Source organism: Theileria annulata, chromosome 4 (assembly GCF_000003225.4).
Source record: "Theileria annulata chromosome 4, complete sequence, *** SEQUENCING IN PROGRESS ***".
NCBI classification, from domain to species: Eukaryota; Apicomplexa; class Aconoidasida; order Piroplasmida; family Theileriidae; genus Theileria; species Theileria annulata.
Window position 1 is genome coordinate 1588990 of NC_011098.1, and position 15179 is coordinate 1604168.

Here is a 15179-nt window from a genome sequence, read left to right on the forward strand (position 1 = left end):
TAAATAATCGATTACCCATCTTATATCATCCAATTTAACTGGTAAGTTACTTTGATTATCGCCATTTTGACTGATTTTATAACATGAAAAGGACTCATTAAGTGAAAAAACAAGATTTGAGTCATTTTCCAAAACCAGTAAATAGAACTCTGTTAGGTTTTTTAAATCAATATTAAGATTTAGAGACTCCAAATTATTTATGTCGAAATTAGATGTAGAATCTATGAGGAATCCAGCAAACTTAAGATGACTTGGTATAGTAAAATTAGAGTTGAGATCTAAAATTAAATTTTTATTATTTATTCAAATATTAGTTAAAAAATACATTTGTATGTTAAATTCGAGTAATTTATGAATGAACAAATCCAATCATTGTCAGAGTCATGAGATTCCAGTTTATACAAGAGCCGAATGGGATAATTAAGATTTTGGTGTTCATCAGATGAGTTTTTAGTAAATAAGCTTTTACTTAAAGATAAAGTCATAATAAGAAGCTATTAATTAATATAATGTAACTGATATTATTCCCTCATATATTATAATAATTATTTACATTAATAACTTTATGTGTATTATAATTTTGTATTCTAAATAATGATATTGACTTTTTATTCTAATATTTTTGTTTAAATGTTATTTAATAATGTTAAAGGTCTGGAATAGACCTTATAATGTGATTCTCAAGTGTTTAAGAGGTTTAGAGCATAATTTATTCAACGAACTACAGTCGTTTGGATTTGATAGAGACCAACTAATAAAGGCTAATAGTAAAATCACTGTTAATTCTTGTAATTTAAAACAGCTTTATTTTTTATCTTATTTTTCTAGGTATTTTTAACTCTATTTACAATTTTCTTTCATAGATTAGCTTCTAGCATATATTTCGAGGTTGGAAAGTTACCTTTATTTGAAAAAGGTGCTTTATTTAACAGCTGTCAGTCCATAACATGGTCTGATTTTCTCGGATCCAACAACAGTTATATGATAAATTGTGACTCTCTGATTACTAATAGTTATATAAAGTCAAAGAAATACGCCTGCCAATTGGTTAAGGATGGAATTAATAACCATTTTTCAAATAATTTAAATTTGGAACCCCCAAGAGTAAATTTTAGTCAGCCTGAAGTTAAACTTGAAATTGATGTGGATAAGGACTGTATAGCAACTCTACTTGTTGACTCTTCAGGATCACGGATATCAAGCAGAGGTTATAGGTTTAAACCTAACATAGGAGATATAGACCCAACCATGGCCTGTTCTATACTGTACGATGTAGGTTATTCTTCATTTTCAAATCCTCAATTTTCATTCCCAGAATATGAACAAGTTTGTAATTCTGACGGTTCCCATAAATTAAATAAGCTTGATACTAATAGTTTGTCAGAATCAGAGTCTTTAAATAGAAATTCAATAGTTGATTTGTTCTCTGGGTCAGGAGTTTTTTTAATTGAATCCGCCTTATATTCAGCTAGAATACCGCCTGGTTATTTTAGGCGTAGATTTTCATTTCAAAACTTTCCAGTGTTTGACAATGAATCATTTGAAATTTTGAAAAAATATACCGATTCTAAAAGGATTCCCACAACATCAGAAGAATGGAAGAGTCTTAAAGGTAAATTCATAGGAATAGAAAGGGATTGGGAGAAGCTTGATGCGTCACTACGTTCATCTGAAAAGGCAGGAATTCTGGATCTCATGTCCTTTAACCAAGCCGAATACCTTAAGGATGGTATTCATGACGCTAAGAAAAATAGTAATTCAAACCAATGGAACTATATGGTAGCACAATTACCACAAATGAGAAATTTAAATCACAAACCCAATAATAATCAATCTAGCGATGGTGATCCTGTGGGAATTCCTAAGGAACGAAGTAAGTTGAGTCCTGAACGATATTCAACTCTTCTAAAATCACTTTCTAGGGTCAAGAATAGGCATTTTCCTACCAATTCCAAGACCATTTTAATATTACCATCATTCATGGATAGGGATCTGGTTCAAAACTCCTTCAGCTATAAATTAGGTGTGGGAAAGTCTTTTAATAAGGATGGAATATGTAATACAACATATTATACAGATTAATTTCTAGTTTTAACAGTGGACCATGTAAATACGACAACTTGAAAGACGTTTTCCTTAGTTCTGTTCCATATCTATTGAATAGCTTTTGTGGGTCAAATGAAGACTTCAACGAACATGTAGTATTGAAAGAGGATCCAAAATTTTCCGATAATACCAAACAGTTAAGACAAGAGTCCAAGGATGTGTATTCTGAAACCCGTGTTTATGTTTCAGATGATTACAAATGGTTTTACTTTAACAACCTTCCAGCCACTCACAGACTTCATTCCGAATCCAGCCATGAAAGTTATGACTGGTTCGTGGATGTTTATGTGGTTTCACTTGATAAGCCAGTATCTGGAAACATCCTCTTTAATCAGAAATGAGCAAAATATTCAAGGGGTTAATACACATTTTAATGAAAATTATACATTTTGGATAATGTAACTATGAACAATAAGGAATTGCTTTTCCAATGAGTAAAGATTTTGGTAATTCTAGCAACACCGTTGATGTTGATTCTTTCTACGTGTCTTTTCATGGTGGTACAAACAAAAGACATCTGAGTATCTATTACCGTATGATTTGTTTACACATCTAAGTGGAATTCAACAATGTACTAGAAAACTACAAGATGAGGGAATAATATCATACCGGAATTTTACAACATTCAAATCATATCTATGTAACGTATGGGGAATTAAATAACTAATTTTCTACTTTTATCGTTAATTTTGTGTAAATATAAATACTTGATTGTTATGTTCAATTTTTGTATTATAACTATGCTTCGTAACATATTTGTATTATAGCTATTTTGTGTATTTTCATTACTCATTACAATTTTAATGTATTATTATTATCCATTAAAATTAAAGTAGATTTTAAACAATTCTATTGGCCTGAATATAGGATATATAACTAATTGAAGGATGGCCTCCAGCTCTGGTGCTTGTTCCTCTGGTGGTAATGCTCGAGGTGGAGGTGGAGGATCAGGGTCAGAATGTTCGCCCGTTGGAGGAAATGGTGATACTGGTAACTCACCTAATCAGTCTACACCATTTAACTTGAGTAATTTTGGGATACTTGCGGTGTTTTGTGTTATACTGTCACTATCATCTAGTACATATCATAATTGGCCTGCCATAGAAAGGAGCCTGGTAAATGATAAAGTATTTCAGCATTTATGTACTGAGAATGAAATACGAGAATCTATTCCTGAGATGTATGTCTGTGATAAGCAAAGGGATGCCATAGGTAACCTATCACTCAATATATTTCTGTTCGAATTTATCGCATACTCTATCGGTGGTCCCTTGGTTGACATTGTTGGTGTATACTTCGTTATGATTGCCGGCTTTGCTTTTGGATTTTACGGATTCATATTATTGTACTTTTATCATGATATCAGTTTTATTGTCAAGTTTAGTTTTTGTTGCTGGGGGATGTTTGGTGGACTGATCATTATCACATCCATTCACTTTGCAAGAATGTTTCCCGATGCCGAGAGTTTGGCGGATGGAATGATGATATTTTTTGAGAACTTCGCATCCGTAATACCTTTGCTGATATATAAACTTATTAAGAGTTTTGGGATTACCTATTATGAGGGTTATGGAGGCTATATAATTTGGGGAATAGTACCATCATTTATATTGGCATTATCATTTATGCCCATAAAAATAATTTCAAAAAAAAACAAAGATATTAACAACCAGTGTAAAATTTTTGATTTTCCTAATGATTTTAAATGTTTAATAGAAACGTTCAGCTGCTGGAAGTTGTGGGCAAATCTGGTCGTATTTTCAATTCCAGTGACATCTGCCATGTTTTATAGGAAGACATTCTCCACATACTTCCTCAACAATCCTACCCTTCAGGGCGTATTCCCATTAATATTGTTGTTTGTATTTCTTCCAATACCATTCATATCTGCTCTTGATCAGTTTATAAGCGTACACTTAACATCTGCTTTCCTATACATTCTTTATATATTAGCATTTTTATGTTTTTTCTACAGAACCGAAACACATGGTCTCATTTCAATGGTTTTGTTCTGTATTGCACACTCTGCTGAACATCAGATCATGCATTACATAAGCAAAACCCATAAGCAGTATGAGTCAACACTAATGGGCATATCATATTGCGTTGTTTTTGTGGTTGGGTTTATTTCCCAGTTTGTTTTTGATTGTATCTACAAGATTTCACCAAAACTCGCACTGTACACTATTATCTCACTTCTTTTTGTCGCAACAATCTCTTCAGTGGGATTTGAAATTGCTAACGGTCGTGGTAGTGGTGATTCTCAAGAACAATCTTCTCGTCTCAATCTTAATAGGCTTAGAATTGTTTATGTTATCCTTTGGTTTATTCCATTTATATTTCTATCTATAGTACTTTCCTTTAAGTCTTTTATGAAGAATAAAAACAATGAAACTAAATCCAAATATTGTATATGTGACATGGCGCTTTACGGTTGTCAAAAATTATTTACAACAGCAATGGTCTTTTATTCATTTTCATTTTATTACGTTTGCACCGTGTTTACTGTTATAGCAACAATTTTTAATGTTTGTAAATCAGTCTCATTCGAGTATGATAGGTACAGATTCATATGGCTTTTGATATATCTCGGATGCTTTTTCATCGTTTCACATTTTATCATTGGGTATCATTTTAACTATTACAATCAAAAACACGAACCCATTTTAAAGTTACTTATAGTTTTATTCATTTGTAAAATATTATTATTCATGTGCTCCAAGATGAAACATGGCAAAACTGCCATCTTCCTTTTCTCAGGGTTTCTGGTTATTTACGGATACACCTTCTTCTTGTTCATCCATATGCTCACCTACTATAATTTTCAGATCACATATGTTGAAAGGTCTTACCTCGTTAGTTTGATACACTGGGGAGGAATGTTCACATTATTTTTGTTACTTAGGTTCTTCTATGTTAAAATTTCAAATTATCGTTTTGGATATTTCATGTTATGGGCGTTCAATACTGGTTATTTTATATTCTTTGCGATTCAATTAATTTATTATTTTTCCTATGAAATGGACCTATTTTTTCGATTTAGTACATGCAATCTGCCTGTTCCTGAATTTTCAGAATCATGTATTAAAATGACTGAACCCAGGGAATTTTGTGCTAGACTTTTTAGTGCGGCACTTGTAATATCTAATCTTGCAATTTTGATTAGTTTTGAGTTTTGTTGGACTTTGATCGTGGTATTGATTTGGTGTTTTTTTAATGATATCTTAAATGGTATCTGTTCACGTTATATTAGAAAAAAATATAAACAAAAATACGAAACAGAATTTCATCCCGATATGATCAATTATTTTATCTTACCAATATCATCCGTCTCATTGGCTCTGTTTATGGCTCTATTTATATGTCGTATTATAATGTCTGATAATAGATTTAATAATAACTCGTTCGTTTATGTATTGATAATCTGTAGCTTTGTTGTTTTGTCTTACTACTCAAATGTCTCATGGTTTCATACACAGTATGAGTTACAGACTTGTTGCTGCAAAAAAGATGATAGTTGTAAATGTAGCACTAATGGCACCTGTTGTTGTTACTTTACCAAGAAGTGTATTTGCTGTATTTGTTGTAAATGTTGCTCTTGTAACCAACAAAAATCCCAATGCCAATGTTCTAGTTCTAATCAAACTTCCAATCATTGTTGTTGTAAAACTGCTAGTTCTTGCCCTTGTTGTAAAAGTACTCTTGGTTGTTGTTCCACTAATATAACCCATTGTAAATGCTGTAGTGAGTGTGAAAAATGTGTCTGTATATGCTTAAAAAGAATTAAAAATGAAGATAAAGATACTGATATCATTTTTTGTTTTTTTGAGTGTACTTTTAAAGATGTAGTAAACAATTTCATTTCATTTTTTATTGGAAACATTATTGGATGGCTGTTGTTCATAGCTTACTTTGCCTTGTCAAAAGAACAAAACGTATTCTTATCATTTAGATAACTAATATTGTGGTCTGACTTTCTAGGATCCAACAACAGTTATATGATAAATTGTGACTCTCTGATTACTAATAGTTTTATAAAGTCAAAGAAATATGCTTGCCAGTTGGTCAAGGATGGAATATGTAATACAATATATTATACAGATTAATTTCTGGTTTTAATAGGAGAGCACTTTACACTGGTCTTGGGCCATCTAGTCCAAACCACCTTAGCAGTCTGCTTGTCTTCATCAGGACATGATCCAACGATGGTTGCGTCAATTTCTGGGGAAATTAAGCCGATTTCAGGGTTAAACTCAAAGTTTTTAACAATTGAAACCTTCTGTAACGGATCCTTATGTTCCTTTCCGTTATAGTGGAACAGAGTAAGAGTTGTTAAATCCTCACCTTGACTTTCTAATCGTAATGTAATATATGAAATATATAATTACCGTGTTGCGAGAATACTTTGGATTTATACCACTCAAGCATATTTGTCCATAGAACTATACCAGAATCTACATCCATGCTTGATATAGCGTCTTGTAGCATATCAGGGATACCTATAATAATAGAATTTATATTAATTAATTTAACCTAGAAGTGCTAAAAGCCTTGATAATGATTTTACTGGAATGTACTTGTTATCCTCCGCGTCCAACTTACTCCATTCCTCAACCAGAGACTAAAACAGAATTTAAAAATTATTAATAGTACCTGTTCAATCATTTCAAGTCTAGAAAAGAAGCATGCAGTACCGTCAAGCCCAAATAGTACAGTATAGTGGTTAGAACTGCATACTACCCAGATTGGAACCATGGGATTTTTATAAAATGAGCCAACTTTATACAGTCTCATTGCTTCCAAATCTGTTAGGAATCCAAGAGTATTTTGAGATGTTATGCCCTTTAGTACCACAGACTGAGATGAGTCTCCTTCAAAAAGTTTATCGCCATTAAATACGTTAGATACTGCCCTTCCGTGTAAAAATAAATTCACCAACTCCTAAATCATTTTAAACTTAATCTTATAACTTAAATAATATTTAGATAATGTTTAGTAATTGTAAACCTGTGAACAGTGTCCAAATGAGGTAAGAAGTGGTTGTGTGGGATCATCCATATCTTCTTTAACCTTGAAAATGTTAAATTTTAATGCCTTACTTTTTCCAGTGTCCTGGTACTAATTACTGATAAGACTAGAGAAACAACTCCCAGTGGCCCAGTTAGTTTCTCAAAGTTCCTTACCAAGTAATTGGCGACGGAATTGATATTATCAAATGACCTTAAAGTGCATGAATTCTCAGAAATTAAATGCGCCAGAGCATCAGCATTTTCCTAAAATCTCAAGTTTAAGATGAAAATACCTTCAAATCTTCAAATAATATTACTTTATATGACGAGTTCTCAGTTGAGTTATATAGTACATTGCAGCATGATTCAACCAGAGGTATGATATACAGAAATTCTAAAAACAATAAATACACTAAATTTACTAATAAATTAAAAGGTTCAAGAGAAATATATAGTAAAAAAATAGCAAACCTTTGGGGAAATCTGGAAATCTCATAGTAATGTAATTGAAGAACAAATCAGTGAATAGAATTAATGCCTCATCTTCATCTTTGGACTGTAGTAGGAACGAAAAGTCTGCGAAAATGGAATGGTTGAAGAGTAGGCTTCTGAGCATGAAGCTTTGAATTGAAGCTAAAACTCCGCAACAGCCATTATTCATTTGAGTAAGTCCCCAAAATAGAACACTGTTTGGGTCATTTACAAATCCTTGGTTACACCTATAAATTAATTGTTAACTTATTAAGTAACCAGGCTCTAATTTCATGGTCTAAAATCAACCGACATGAGTCTTTACCAAACAAAAGACTTGAAAGGTCAGATAAAACAACACTTGAAATAACATCTGCACTGCTCGTATTAGGAGCCTCTGATGTGCTGAAATCGCCCTGGGATGTAGTTCTTGGAAATCGGGATGAAACGGCGGAATCATTTATTGAGTTTATATATTCTTTAAAATAGAATAATACGATATCAAGTATTTGAGTAGGGTCAAAAGTATCATCTGGCCCCTTAGAGGTGACATTTGATAAAAAATACGTTCCTAAAATTCCAATAATCCCAATTCACATTAATATTCTAAATTAATATTCTAAATTTCCATGAATATTCTAAGATAAATTAACTGTATCAAACCGTCTGGGTTAAAATTCAAGTAATGGGAGCCTGAATTATCCACTCTATCATCAACTCCTTCTAAACAACAATATTTACATTTTAATAATAATAATATATAGTTTTTGGAGGAAGGTGGAACCTCTGTAATCTTGAAGTGACTGTTTAATGGCTTCATTTAGATCTTCGTCAAAATTAGAATCTTTGTCGTAGGAGTTTGAGTCATTATATTCATAAATATCATCCATTGATGAATAAATACACGGTATTAATATTCTTGAACATGTTATTAACTAAAATGGATTTTTTTTAATATATATATCCTAGTTTAAGATTTAAAATTAATGTGTTGGTGTAGTTAGAACATTTAAGTTTGTGCGCATTGAAATTGGGTCAATCACTAGTTTACACATTTCAATTAAAATTGAATACAGTATTTAAAACTAAATTTCTTTATAGCTTAACTTATTTACAAGGCCGGAGGCTGTGGTATATATGATATCCTTTGAACTAGTCCACTTTGTACATGTCCCTCTATCATATTCCTCTTCATTCTTACATTTAACCTAAAAAATCTCATTAATACCCATATTAATACTATATATTAATAATATTAATAATTACTTACTGTTTGGAGTGGGAATTTTGGTGATCTGACGTCTAGAAGAATAACGCTTCCGTCCAGAGAAATGGATGATATAAGATTATTTGTTGGATTCCATGAAACATCACTGACTAGGCGCTCAAAATTCTTTGATTGTGACACTTTGGTAAAGTTATAAGATTCCTGTCCGGAATTCAGCTTGACCTCAGTATTATCAGAGTTCAAGTCCCAAATTGAAAGACTCCCCAAATTATTACCAGTACAAACCATGGTTCCATTTGGTGATATATCGAAACAAGTTATGGGCTATAATTGAATAAGTGGATTGAACTTACATTTCCAGTGTTATTAGAAGAAACTAAACTCCGTTTCTCAATATCCCAAACACATAATTTCCCATCAATTGAAGAGGATAGCAATTTTTCATTTTTACCGGGAAAGTATTTCAATTTCTAAACAATCGTGTGGTAATTATACCTACTGTTATGGTCTTTGTGTGATGTTCTAGGGATCCAAGCTGCGATAATGTACTCGTCTCATCTAATGGTCTAAGAATTAATTAATTTGGGTAAATTACCGTTTTCTAGACTTTGAATCCATTAATTCCTCATCTAACATTTCCACCTATTCAATTAGTTTACACAATTTACAATATTTTAATATTATAGATGTGAAATTTTAGTTACATTTTGATATAGTGTAATAATTTTATCGTATCCTCCAGATGCTATAACTTTACAAGTATCATCAACTGTTACTGAGGTTACAGTATCAGATAATCTATAAATTTTTTAAATAACATAGTGTACTTGTTATTAGAAGCCACTAGTGTATTGAATGGACTTTGGACCCTGGAATTAACATAGTATACCTCAACAAGACCATTGAAAGTACCACAAACAATCTCATAAACTTGTGGATCTGCCCTATTAACTTGTTACAATATTTAAGTATACTTAGTAGTAATGTGAATTGATGATTTTGAAGACTCATTTGAAAAATTAAACACCTTTTCCATTGTTTCCGATTTGTATAATGAAACTGTTCCATTGTAACAACACACAGCTGAAATGTCTAAAAACTATTTCAAAACACTAAAATACCTGAACAAACGTCATGTGAAAGACCAGAAATCCAATCATTCAGGTTATCAACATTATTCTCAGATGGCTCACTTATAGTCAAAACATATAATACTTCAATTATAGTTTCAGATTGAATATTCTGTTCTTCCAAAACCCTAAAAATTAATTATATACATTCTTATAAATGTTGTTGGTATGAAATTACTCTGAAATTGTGGTTCGGAGCCGATTATTGTTAATTATAATGTCAAAAGAAACATGGTTTTCCAAGTTTAGAAGCTCATTTATCATCTATAACATCAGTCAATATATGAGTTTATAGCTAATTTACCTTTGATAGAGAATTTCTATCCATACTTGTGGATATAAGAAAATTGTTATCCTCAAGATCATATTTTTCGTCAGATCCGTTGACAAATTTGGCATAGATTTCTTCAACTGTCATTTTTTATGTTAAATGTGAAGAATTAAGTAATTTTAGGCATTTATAAATGATATTAAAGGAATCTAGTCGGTGTAGATTCTATGATTAAATTAGTATAAAAATATTCTTTTTACAAACCAAACTACAATAAACTGAAATTATAATATTGAAACAAAATTTGTGTAATGAAATTTTTTATTTTTATTTTGAAATTATGGATATTTTAGTCAAATGTGTATGGGGAAATATAATTAAATTTCTATACTAAAACATAATATTTATTTTATATTTTCTTGGCTTAATAAATATTTGTTTATTTTGGTTGTAATTTAATTTGTTTTGTGGTTAAAATTCCTGTATTGCCCCCAATTTTAACCATACCTTGTTCAATTATAACTGATGTTATTTTTAAATTTAAAATTACCTAGTTTTAGTAATACTGTATTTTAGGATGGTAATTGAGATGTTATGACTCATTACAGAGATTCAGCTTATTTTTCAAAGTTAATATCGCTAGAGGGTATACCCAAAGAGTTTCTCCCAAACCTTGACGATAATGATTCCGTGGTAACGGACCCTCAGTTTGTAAAGAATGAAGATGAATCTGAGCGCGAGGCGAACGGTTTTGAAGCGCCGGAAAAGGAAGAAACTGTGAAGAAGACAGTGGACCGGAAGTTGGAATGGCCACTGTGTTGTTGGATTTGCAGGCAGCCAATAACAAAAAAGAAGTCGTATATTATTTGTACAGATATGTGTAAGAGATCGTACCATAACAGATGCCACGACTTTATGAAAAATTACTACCGGAGCATCTACGACAAAGTTACCGCGAACAAGAAATCCGCCCCCAGTAATAATATATCAGAGTTCAACATTGATCTTTCATACTTCAATGATGGGTCTGTTTTCGCCTCAGATCCTGAAGTTAAAGACGAAATTGATGATCTCTCCACTGACTCTCTGAATTCCTGTGCTGATGATTCACACACTTTTATTGATACTCTAAAATTTTACACTAACACACTCAATACTGATGATGATAATCTTAACAATGATAATGAAACTAATAATGTTAACATTTGTGTAAATAATATCACTAATGAGGATGTAGAAGTTAAAAGTGAGAATGGACAAATTAAAAATGGAAATGGACAAGTTAATGGGAATAGAGAAGTTAAAAATGAAAATGAAGAAGTTAATGATGATGTACAAGCTAATGACAATGTAAAGGTCAATGAGAATGGAAAAGCTAAAAGTGAAGATGTACATAAAAAGGAAGAAAAAACTGTTGATAGTGTTAAGGTAGAAAGTTCTGAGGGTAAGAAGTGTTTCTTTTGTTCAATATCGCATGTTGGTTGTAACGGATGTAGGCAGTTTTTTGTACCGAAAAATCTAGTAAAGTGCTGTATAGAGGAGTGTACAACCTTTTACTGTTACCCCAATTGTTTGTCGAATACTCGAATAATAATCCCGGACAAGAAGGTGATTGATATAAACATGAGTATGTGCGGACATTTGCATAATCTAGTGGATGCTAATGGACGCCCGAAGTTCATTTGTCACTCTCACACGTGTTGGAGCTGTTATGACTGTGACCGTTATTCCTACTACTGGGAAACCTTTTGGCGTAATGAGTATGGTAAAGGGAATAACGCTGCACTGGTTTCTGCATGGAACACACTTAAAAGCTCTTGTCGGGGCAAAGTTGAGTCTTCACACTTTGCAAAGGGGAAAAAAATCGCAAAACCACAACGTTACCCCGATGTAAGAGGGTTTAAAACATTTATTCAGTCAAAGGCATACTCGGCGTTTTCCACCAATTCCGATGAGCTATATTACTCATCAGATGATGATGAGGAATATTTCCAGAAAGGTCCGTCAAGCATACTTTTGAAGTGTATTCGCTGTGATAGGACCTGGTGTACTCATTGTGTGCACCCAGACGTTCACATAGTTCCGAAGTCTGGGAAACAAATTTTGTGCCAAGACTGTATTCACGTGCAAATTGGGTGTACCTTGGCACAAAACTCACGAGACTCAAGTAATATTTCAAACATTGTAAAGAGGGAGTGTATATACCCAGTGATAAGGCTTGATACCAGTGTGCCAACTGAGATCTTTACGCAGTTAAAAAACTTCATAACTGAGCACTCGAATTATGAAAAGAAGTTAAATTTAGAACCGACATTTATTTCAAAGCATCCAGCACAAGATTCTGATGATGACTCTCAATTACTTGATTTGCATAAATCCATACTACAAAGAGCTAAATCAAGACGTAATAAAAAGGGTGAATCCAACTCCACCACCAAATCAAGTCAAAATAAAACAGCACAACAAAATAAAACTCAACAAACAAAGACAACGAATCAACAAAATAAAACTCCCAGTCAGCAAACAAAAACAACAACACAACAAAATAGTAAGACAACAACTAATCAAAATAATAAAACAACAACTCAACAAGCTAAAACAAGTCAGCAGAATTTGAAGTTCTCAGGTTCCAAGGAATGGAATAATATAATTAAAAATTCTGATGAATCAATATTGAGTAAGATATCAAGTGAGTTCAGATATGTGACATCAAATGTGATAAGCGCCGAGAATAGAAAATTAGTGATAGCACCTGAAGCTGAAATGAAGTGTCACTGTGACAAAAAATGTGGATCTGATTGTAGTAATGTGATGAAAAACACCGAATGTACTGTGAAAAACTGCAATTTAATGGATGAAAATTGTGGAAATAGGCGTTTTTTAAACTTTACAGGCCCAAAACTAAAGCTTAATTATGTTGACGGTAAGGGGGTGGGAACAGTAGCAACTGAGGACATAAATGAGGGAGAATTGGTTTGTGAGTATGTAGGAGAAGTTATTTCTCAAGCTGACTTTCAGCGCTGTTTGGCAAGTGCAAGTTTTGCGGAAATTGACGATGGGAACCAGAGTCACTGGTACGTCATGAAGATTCAGAGGGATACATATATTGACTCGACTCACCTGGGCAATGTAGCACGTTTTATTAATCATTCCTGTGATCCAAACTGTGCAAGTGTCCCAATCAATGTTAGAGGGACATATCGAATGGGTGTCTTTGCACAGAGAAAAATCAAGCAGGGTGAAGAAGTAACATATAATTATGGATTTACGTCTAAAGGAGTTGGAGGTGGGTTTAGATGTAGATGCAGAGCTAAAAATTGCAGAGGAATTATAGGCTCACAATTGGCACATTCACCAGAATCGCTCATGAGTATTGAGGCGTCTAAATACTCAGGAGCTGAAGCTGACGTGCTTTCACAGTTAACCACTGATATGTCATCCCTAACAGTTGCCAACAAAACTCAGTCACTAAAACAACAACCCTCACCATTAGATGTTTTGAATGGTATTTGGACCTGTGGTGATCTCCATAGATATGAAAAAATTGTAGAAATCTTAGATAAAGATACAAACTCAACGGGTTCTACTTTGAATAATCCTTTAAGAAATTTGTTAGCAGATAATGCTCACGTATCTGAGGCACAATTCAACTACGTCAAACTCCTTACATTAAACTCAATGTCATTTCTTGATTTCGATATCGCAAATACCAAAAAAGTATTTTTATATACCTAATAATTGTTTTAGTTTGCTACTAATATACCTTGGGCATTAGTAGCTATGGGTCATAAAGATATATCAATACAAGTTGTATCATCAATTATTCAATTAATTATTCAATTAGTTGATGATATAGTTAATTTATTATATAGTTAATAATAGTATGGTTCATAATGATTATTATAGTCAATGGAGTGTAGTACAGGATTTTTCGATTTTTATCAACCAGCAAAACGTTTTATACAAATTTATGTAATAAATAATATAATTAATAATTTATTAAATATATTAGTTATTTATTATATTAATAATTATTTTAGTCTATGTTATTGGCTGGTAAAAGATCAGGAAAACAAGCATGTGAAAATGTACAAGATCTTATGGATTTAACTTGGGGTGCAAATGAAGTATTATTCATACTTATATGTAGATAATTATACTATATCTATTTATACTATAGATAATGATTATGTGTAGTGTTGTTCAGCATGTGGAGGATATGGTGATTGTAAATGGTGTGATAGATGTGGAGATGTATTACATGATGATAATAATTGTGGTGACTTTTATATCAATAAAGAAGGATATAATACATGTACAATGTGTCAAAATTCAGATCATAGGTTATATTCATTCTAATTATTAGTTACAAATTTAGAATGAGTAGAATGATTAGTAGTTAGTAATTAGATTAATGAATGAATGTAGATATAAATGGTATTTATCAAGTAATATAAACAGAGAGAGAATGGCAATGGAATTATGGTCAATAAGAATGAAGAAAAAAGTAGATGAACATTTCCAAATGTTATCAGAAATATGTACAAGAGATAAATTTAAGGGAAAGGAATTAATAGAAAAATATGAAACATTGTATATTGATGAAAAAAGACTCTTTTGTACTGGAAATGAATATGAAATGTTCAAAAAAGACCCGAAAATGTATTATGAGTTACAAGAAATGGAGAAAAATTATTGTTTGGAATCAATGAAAGAATTTAAATGTTATACCTAAAACTATAATATATGATTAGTACACATTTTTAAATTTTTTTAATAATTTATATATTTCATTAGAAAACAAGATAAAATAATTTTTTAAATTAAAAAATAATTAAAAGTGAAAAAAGTGAGAATCATAAAAATAGTGATGGTGTAGGTGGAAAAAATAAACTAGACATTAAAATATGAAGTTTAAAATTATAAATTTGACTAGAAAGATAATATTTTAAATTAATTGTAAC

General features: G+C 31.8%; 6 protein-coding genes across 6 annotated transcripts, besides 25 other annotated features; 4 read left to right on the forward strand and 2 right to left on the reverse strand.

Annotated features, from left to right (window-relative positions):
* Window positions 1-643: 643 nt before the first annotated feature.
* TA09875 (methylase, putative) lies at window positions 644-2447 on the forward strand (the record flags this gene model as incomplete). The annotated part of the gene is made up of 3 exons (XM_948347.1): window positions 644-828; window positions 864-2056; window positions 2203-2447. 3 exons carry the CDS (start codon window positions 644-646, stop codon window positions 2445-2447), a joined length of 1623 nt encoding a protein of 540 aa, XP_953440.1.
* A 546-nt stretch (window positions 2448-2993) lies between these two features.
* On the forward strand, window positions 2994-6062 carry TA09870 (uncharacterized protein; the record flags this gene model as incomplete). Its single annotated transcript, XM_948348.1, has 1 exon — window positions 2994-6062. The coding sequence occupies one exon, from the start codon at window positions 2994-2996 to the stop codon at window positions 6060-6062; it is 3069 nt and encodes a 1022-aa protein (XP_953441.1).
* Window positions 3123-3191: a sequence feature (22 probable transmembrane helices predicted for TA09870 by TMHMM2.0 at aa 44-66, 108-130, 134-156, 163-185, 200-222, 227-249, 284-301, 308-330, 340-362, 400-419, 429-451, 471-490, 526-548, 561-583, 593-611, 618-640, 655-677, 684-706, 755-777, 807-829, 839-861 and 987-1009).
* Window positions 3315-3383: a sequence feature (22 probable transmembrane helices predicted for TA09870 by TMHMM2.0 at aa 44-66, 108-130, 134-156, 163-185, 200-222, 227-249, 284-301, 308-330, 340-362, 400-419, 429-451, 471-490, 526-548, 561-583, 593-611, 618-640, 655-677, 684-706, 755-777, 807-829, 839-861 and 987-1009).
* Window positions 3393-3461: a sequence feature (22 probable transmembrane helices predicted for TA09870 by TMHMM2.0 at aa 44-66, 108-130, 134-156, 163-185, 200-222, 227-249, 284-301, 308-330, 340-362, 400-419, 429-451, 471-490, 526-548, 561-583, 593-611, 618-640, 655-677, 684-706, 755-777, 807-829, 839-861 and 987-1009).
* Window positions 3480-3548: a sequence feature (22 probable transmembrane helices predicted for TA09870 by TMHMM2.0 at aa 44-66, 108-130, 134-156, 163-185, 200-222, 227-249, 284-301, 308-330, 340-362, 400-419, 429-451, 471-490, 526-548, 561-583, 593-611, 618-640, 655-677, 684-706, 755-777, 807-829, 839-861 and 987-1009).
* Window positions 3591-3659: a sequence feature (22 probable transmembrane helices predicted for TA09870 by TMHMM2.0 at aa 44-66, 108-130, 134-156, 163-185, 200-222, 227-249, 284-301, 308-330, 340-362, 400-419, 429-451, 471-490, 526-548, 561-583, 593-611, 618-640, 655-677, 684-706, 755-777, 807-829, 839-861 and 987-1009).
* Window positions 3672-3740: a sequence feature (22 probable transmembrane helices predicted for TA09870 by TMHMM2.0 at aa 44-66, 108-130, 134-156, 163-185, 200-222, 227-249, 284-301, 308-330, 340-362, 400-419, 429-451, 471-490, 526-548, 561-583, 593-611, 618-640, 655-677, 684-706, 755-777, 807-829, 839-861 and 987-1009).
* Window positions 3843-3896: a sequence feature (22 probable transmembrane helices predicted for TA09870 by TMHMM2.0 at aa 44-66, 108-130, 134-156, 163-185, 200-222, 227-249, 284-301, 308-330, 340-362, 400-419, 429-451, 471-490, 526-548, 561-583, 593-611, 618-640, 655-677, 684-706, 755-777, 807-829, 839-861 and 987-1009).
* Window positions 3915-3983: a sequence feature (22 probable transmembrane helices predicted for TA09870 by TMHMM2.0 at aa 44-66, 108-130, 134-156, 163-185, 200-222, 227-249, 284-301, 308-330, 340-362, 400-419, 429-451, 471-490, 526-548, 561-583, 593-611, 618-640, 655-677, 684-706, 755-777, 807-829, 839-861 and 987-1009).
* Window positions 4011-4079: a sequence feature (22 probable transmembrane helices predicted for TA09870 by TMHMM2.0 at aa 44-66, 108-130, 134-156, 163-185, 200-222, 227-249, 284-301, 308-330, 340-362, 400-419, 429-451, 471-490, 526-548, 561-583, 593-611, 618-640, 655-677, 684-706, 755-777, 807-829, 839-861 and 987-1009).
* Window positions 4191-4250: a sequence feature (22 probable transmembrane helices predicted for TA09870 by TMHMM2.0 at aa 44-66, 108-130, 134-156, 163-185, 200-222, 227-249, 284-301, 308-330, 340-362, 400-419, 429-451, 471-490, 526-548, 561-583, 593-611, 618-640, 655-677, 684-706, 755-777, 807-829, 839-861 and 987-1009).
* Window positions 4278-4346: a sequence feature (22 probable transmembrane helices predicted for TA09870 by TMHMM2.0 at aa 44-66, 108-130, 134-156, 163-185, 200-222, 227-249, 284-301, 308-330, 340-362, 400-419, 429-451, 471-490, 526-548, 561-583, 593-611, 618-640, 655-677, 684-706, 755-777, 807-829, 839-861 and 987-1009).
* Window positions 4404-4463: a sequence feature (22 probable transmembrane helices predicted for TA09870 by TMHMM2.0 at aa 44-66, 108-130, 134-156, 163-185, 200-222, 227-249, 284-301, 308-330, 340-362, 400-419, 429-451, 471-490, 526-548, 561-583, 593-611, 618-640, 655-677, 684-706, 755-777, 807-829, 839-861 and 987-1009).
* Window positions 4569-4637: a sequence feature (22 probable transmembrane helices predicted for TA09870 by TMHMM2.0 at aa 44-66, 108-130, 134-156, 163-185, 200-222, 227-249, 284-301, 308-330, 340-362, 400-419, 429-451, 471-490, 526-548, 561-583, 593-611, 618-640, 655-677, 684-706, 755-777, 807-829, 839-861 and 987-1009).
* Window positions 4674-4742: a sequence feature (22 probable transmembrane helices predicted for TA09870 by TMHMM2.0 at aa 44-66, 108-130, 134-156, 163-185, 200-222, 227-249, 284-301, 308-330, 340-362, 400-419, 429-451, 471-490, 526-548, 561-583, 593-611, 618-640, 655-677, 684-706, 755-777, 807-829, 839-861 and 987-1009).
* Window positions 4770-4826: a sequence feature (22 probable transmembrane helices predicted for TA09870 by TMHMM2.0 at aa 44-66, 108-130, 134-156, 163-185, 200-222, 227-249, 284-301, 308-330, 340-362, 400-419, 429-451, 471-490, 526-548, 561-583, 593-611, 618-640, 655-677, 684-706, 755-777, 807-829, 839-861 and 987-1009).
* Window positions 4845-4913: a sequence feature (22 probable transmembrane helices predicted for TA09870 by TMHMM2.0 at aa 44-66, 108-130, 134-156, 163-185, 200-222, 227-249, 284-301, 308-330, 340-362, 400-419, 429-451, 471-490, 526-548, 561-583, 593-611, 618-640, 655-677, 684-706, 755-777, 807-829, 839-861 and 987-1009).
* Window positions 4956-5024: a sequence feature (22 probable transmembrane helices predicted for TA09870 by TMHMM2.0 at aa 44-66, 108-130, 134-156, 163-185, 200-222, 227-249, 284-301, 308-330, 340-362, 400-419, 429-451, 471-490, 526-548, 561-583, 593-611, 618-640, 655-677, 684-706, 755-777, 807-829, 839-861 and 987-1009).
* Window positions 5043-5111: a sequence feature (22 probable transmembrane helices predicted for TA09870 by TMHMM2.0 at aa 44-66, 108-130, 134-156, 163-185, 200-222, 227-249, 284-301, 308-330, 340-362, 400-419, 429-451, 471-490, 526-548, 561-583, 593-611, 618-640, 655-677, 684-706, 755-777, 807-829, 839-861 and 987-1009).
* Window positions 5256-5324: a sequence feature (22 probable transmembrane helices predicted for TA09870 by TMHMM2.0 at aa 44-66, 108-130, 134-156, 163-185, 200-222, 227-249, 284-301, 308-330, 340-362, 400-419, 429-451, 471-490, 526-548, 561-583, 593-611, 618-640, 655-677, 684-706, 755-777, 807-829, 839-861 and 987-1009).
* Window positions 5412-5480: a sequence feature (22 probable transmembrane helices predicted for TA09870 by TMHMM2.0 at aa 44-66, 108-130, 134-156, 163-185, 200-222, 227-249, 284-301, 308-330, 340-362, 400-419, 429-451, 471-490, 526-548, 561-583, 593-611, 618-640, 655-677, 684-706, 755-777, 807-829, 839-861 and 987-1009).
* Window positions 5508-5576: a sequence feature (22 probable transmembrane helices predicted for TA09870 by TMHMM2.0 at aa 44-66, 108-130, 134-156, 163-185, 200-222, 227-249, 284-301, 308-330, 340-362, 400-419, 429-451, 471-490, 526-548, 561-583, 593-611, 618-640, 655-677, 684-706, 755-777, 807-829, 839-861 and 987-1009).
* Window positions 5952-6020: a sequence feature (22 probable transmembrane helices predicted for TA09870 by TMHMM2.0 at aa 44-66, 108-130, 134-156, 163-185, 200-222, 227-249, 284-301, 308-330, 340-362, 400-419, 429-451, 471-490, 526-548, 561-583, 593-611, 618-640, 655-677, 684-706, 755-777, 807-829, 839-861 and 987-1009).
* Window positions 6063-6208: 146 nt separating the features above from the next.
* On the reverse strand, window positions 6209-8476 carry TA09860 (uncharacterized protein; the record flags this gene model as incomplete). The annotated part of the gene is made up of 11 exons (XM_948349.1): window positions 6209-6459; window positions 6495-6605; window positions 6640-6727; window positions 6760-7047; window positions 7114-7176; window positions 7206-7379; window positions 7409-7509; window positions 7587-7834; window positions 7866-8157; window positions 8250-8309; window positions 8371-8476. The coding sequence occupies 11 exons, from the start codon at window positions 8474-8476 to the stop codon at window positions 6209-6211; spliced, it is 1782 nt and encodes a 593-aa protein (XP_953442.1).
* A 195-nt stretch (window positions 8477-8671) lies between these two features.
* TA09855 (microtubule-associated protein (YTM1 homologue), putative) lies at window positions 8672-10362 on the reverse strand (the record flags this gene model as incomplete). Its single annotated transcript, XM_948350.1, has 11 exons — window positions 8672-8794; window positions 8857-9138; window positions 9168-9284; window positions 9314-9380; window positions 9410-9456; window positions 9519-9612; window positions 9642-9758; window positions 9789-9906; window positions 9936-10072; window positions 10123-10208; window positions 10249-10362. The coding sequence occupies 11 exons, from the start codon at window positions 10360-10362 to the stop codon at window positions 8672-8674; spliced, it is 1302 nt and encodes a 433-aa protein (XP_953443.1).
* Window positions 10363-10809: 447 nt separating this feature from the next.
* TA09850 (uncharacterized protein) lies at window positions 10810-14091 on the forward strand (the record flags this gene model as incomplete). Its single annotated transcript, XM_948351.1, has 2 exons — window positions 10810-13932; window positions 13963-14091. The coding sequence occupies 2 exons, from the start codon at window positions 10810-10812 to the stop codon at window positions 14089-14091; spliced, it is 3252 nt and encodes a 1083-aa protein (XP_953444.1).
* A 33-nt stretch (window positions 14092-14124) lies between these two features.
* Window positions 14125-14950, forward strand: TA09845 (uncharacterized protein; the record flags this gene model as incomplete). The annotated part of the gene is made up of 4 exons (XM_948352.1): window positions 14125-14226; window positions 14256-14342; window positions 14396-14558; window positions 14619-14950. 4 exons carry the CDS (start codon window positions 14125-14127, stop codon window positions 14948-14950), a joined length of 684 nt encoding a protein of 227 aa, XP_953445.1.
* Window positions 14185-14226: a sequence feature (2 probable transmembrane helices predicted for TA09845 by TMHMM2.0 at aa 21-40 and 78-100).
* Window positions 14256-14273: a sequence feature (2 probable transmembrane helices predicted for TA09845 by TMHMM2.0 at aa 21-40 and 78-100).
* Window positions 14438-14506: a sequence feature (2 probable transmembrane helices predicted for TA09845 by TMHMM2.0 at aa 21-40 and 78-100).
* Window positions 14951-15179: the final 229 nt, after the last annotated feature.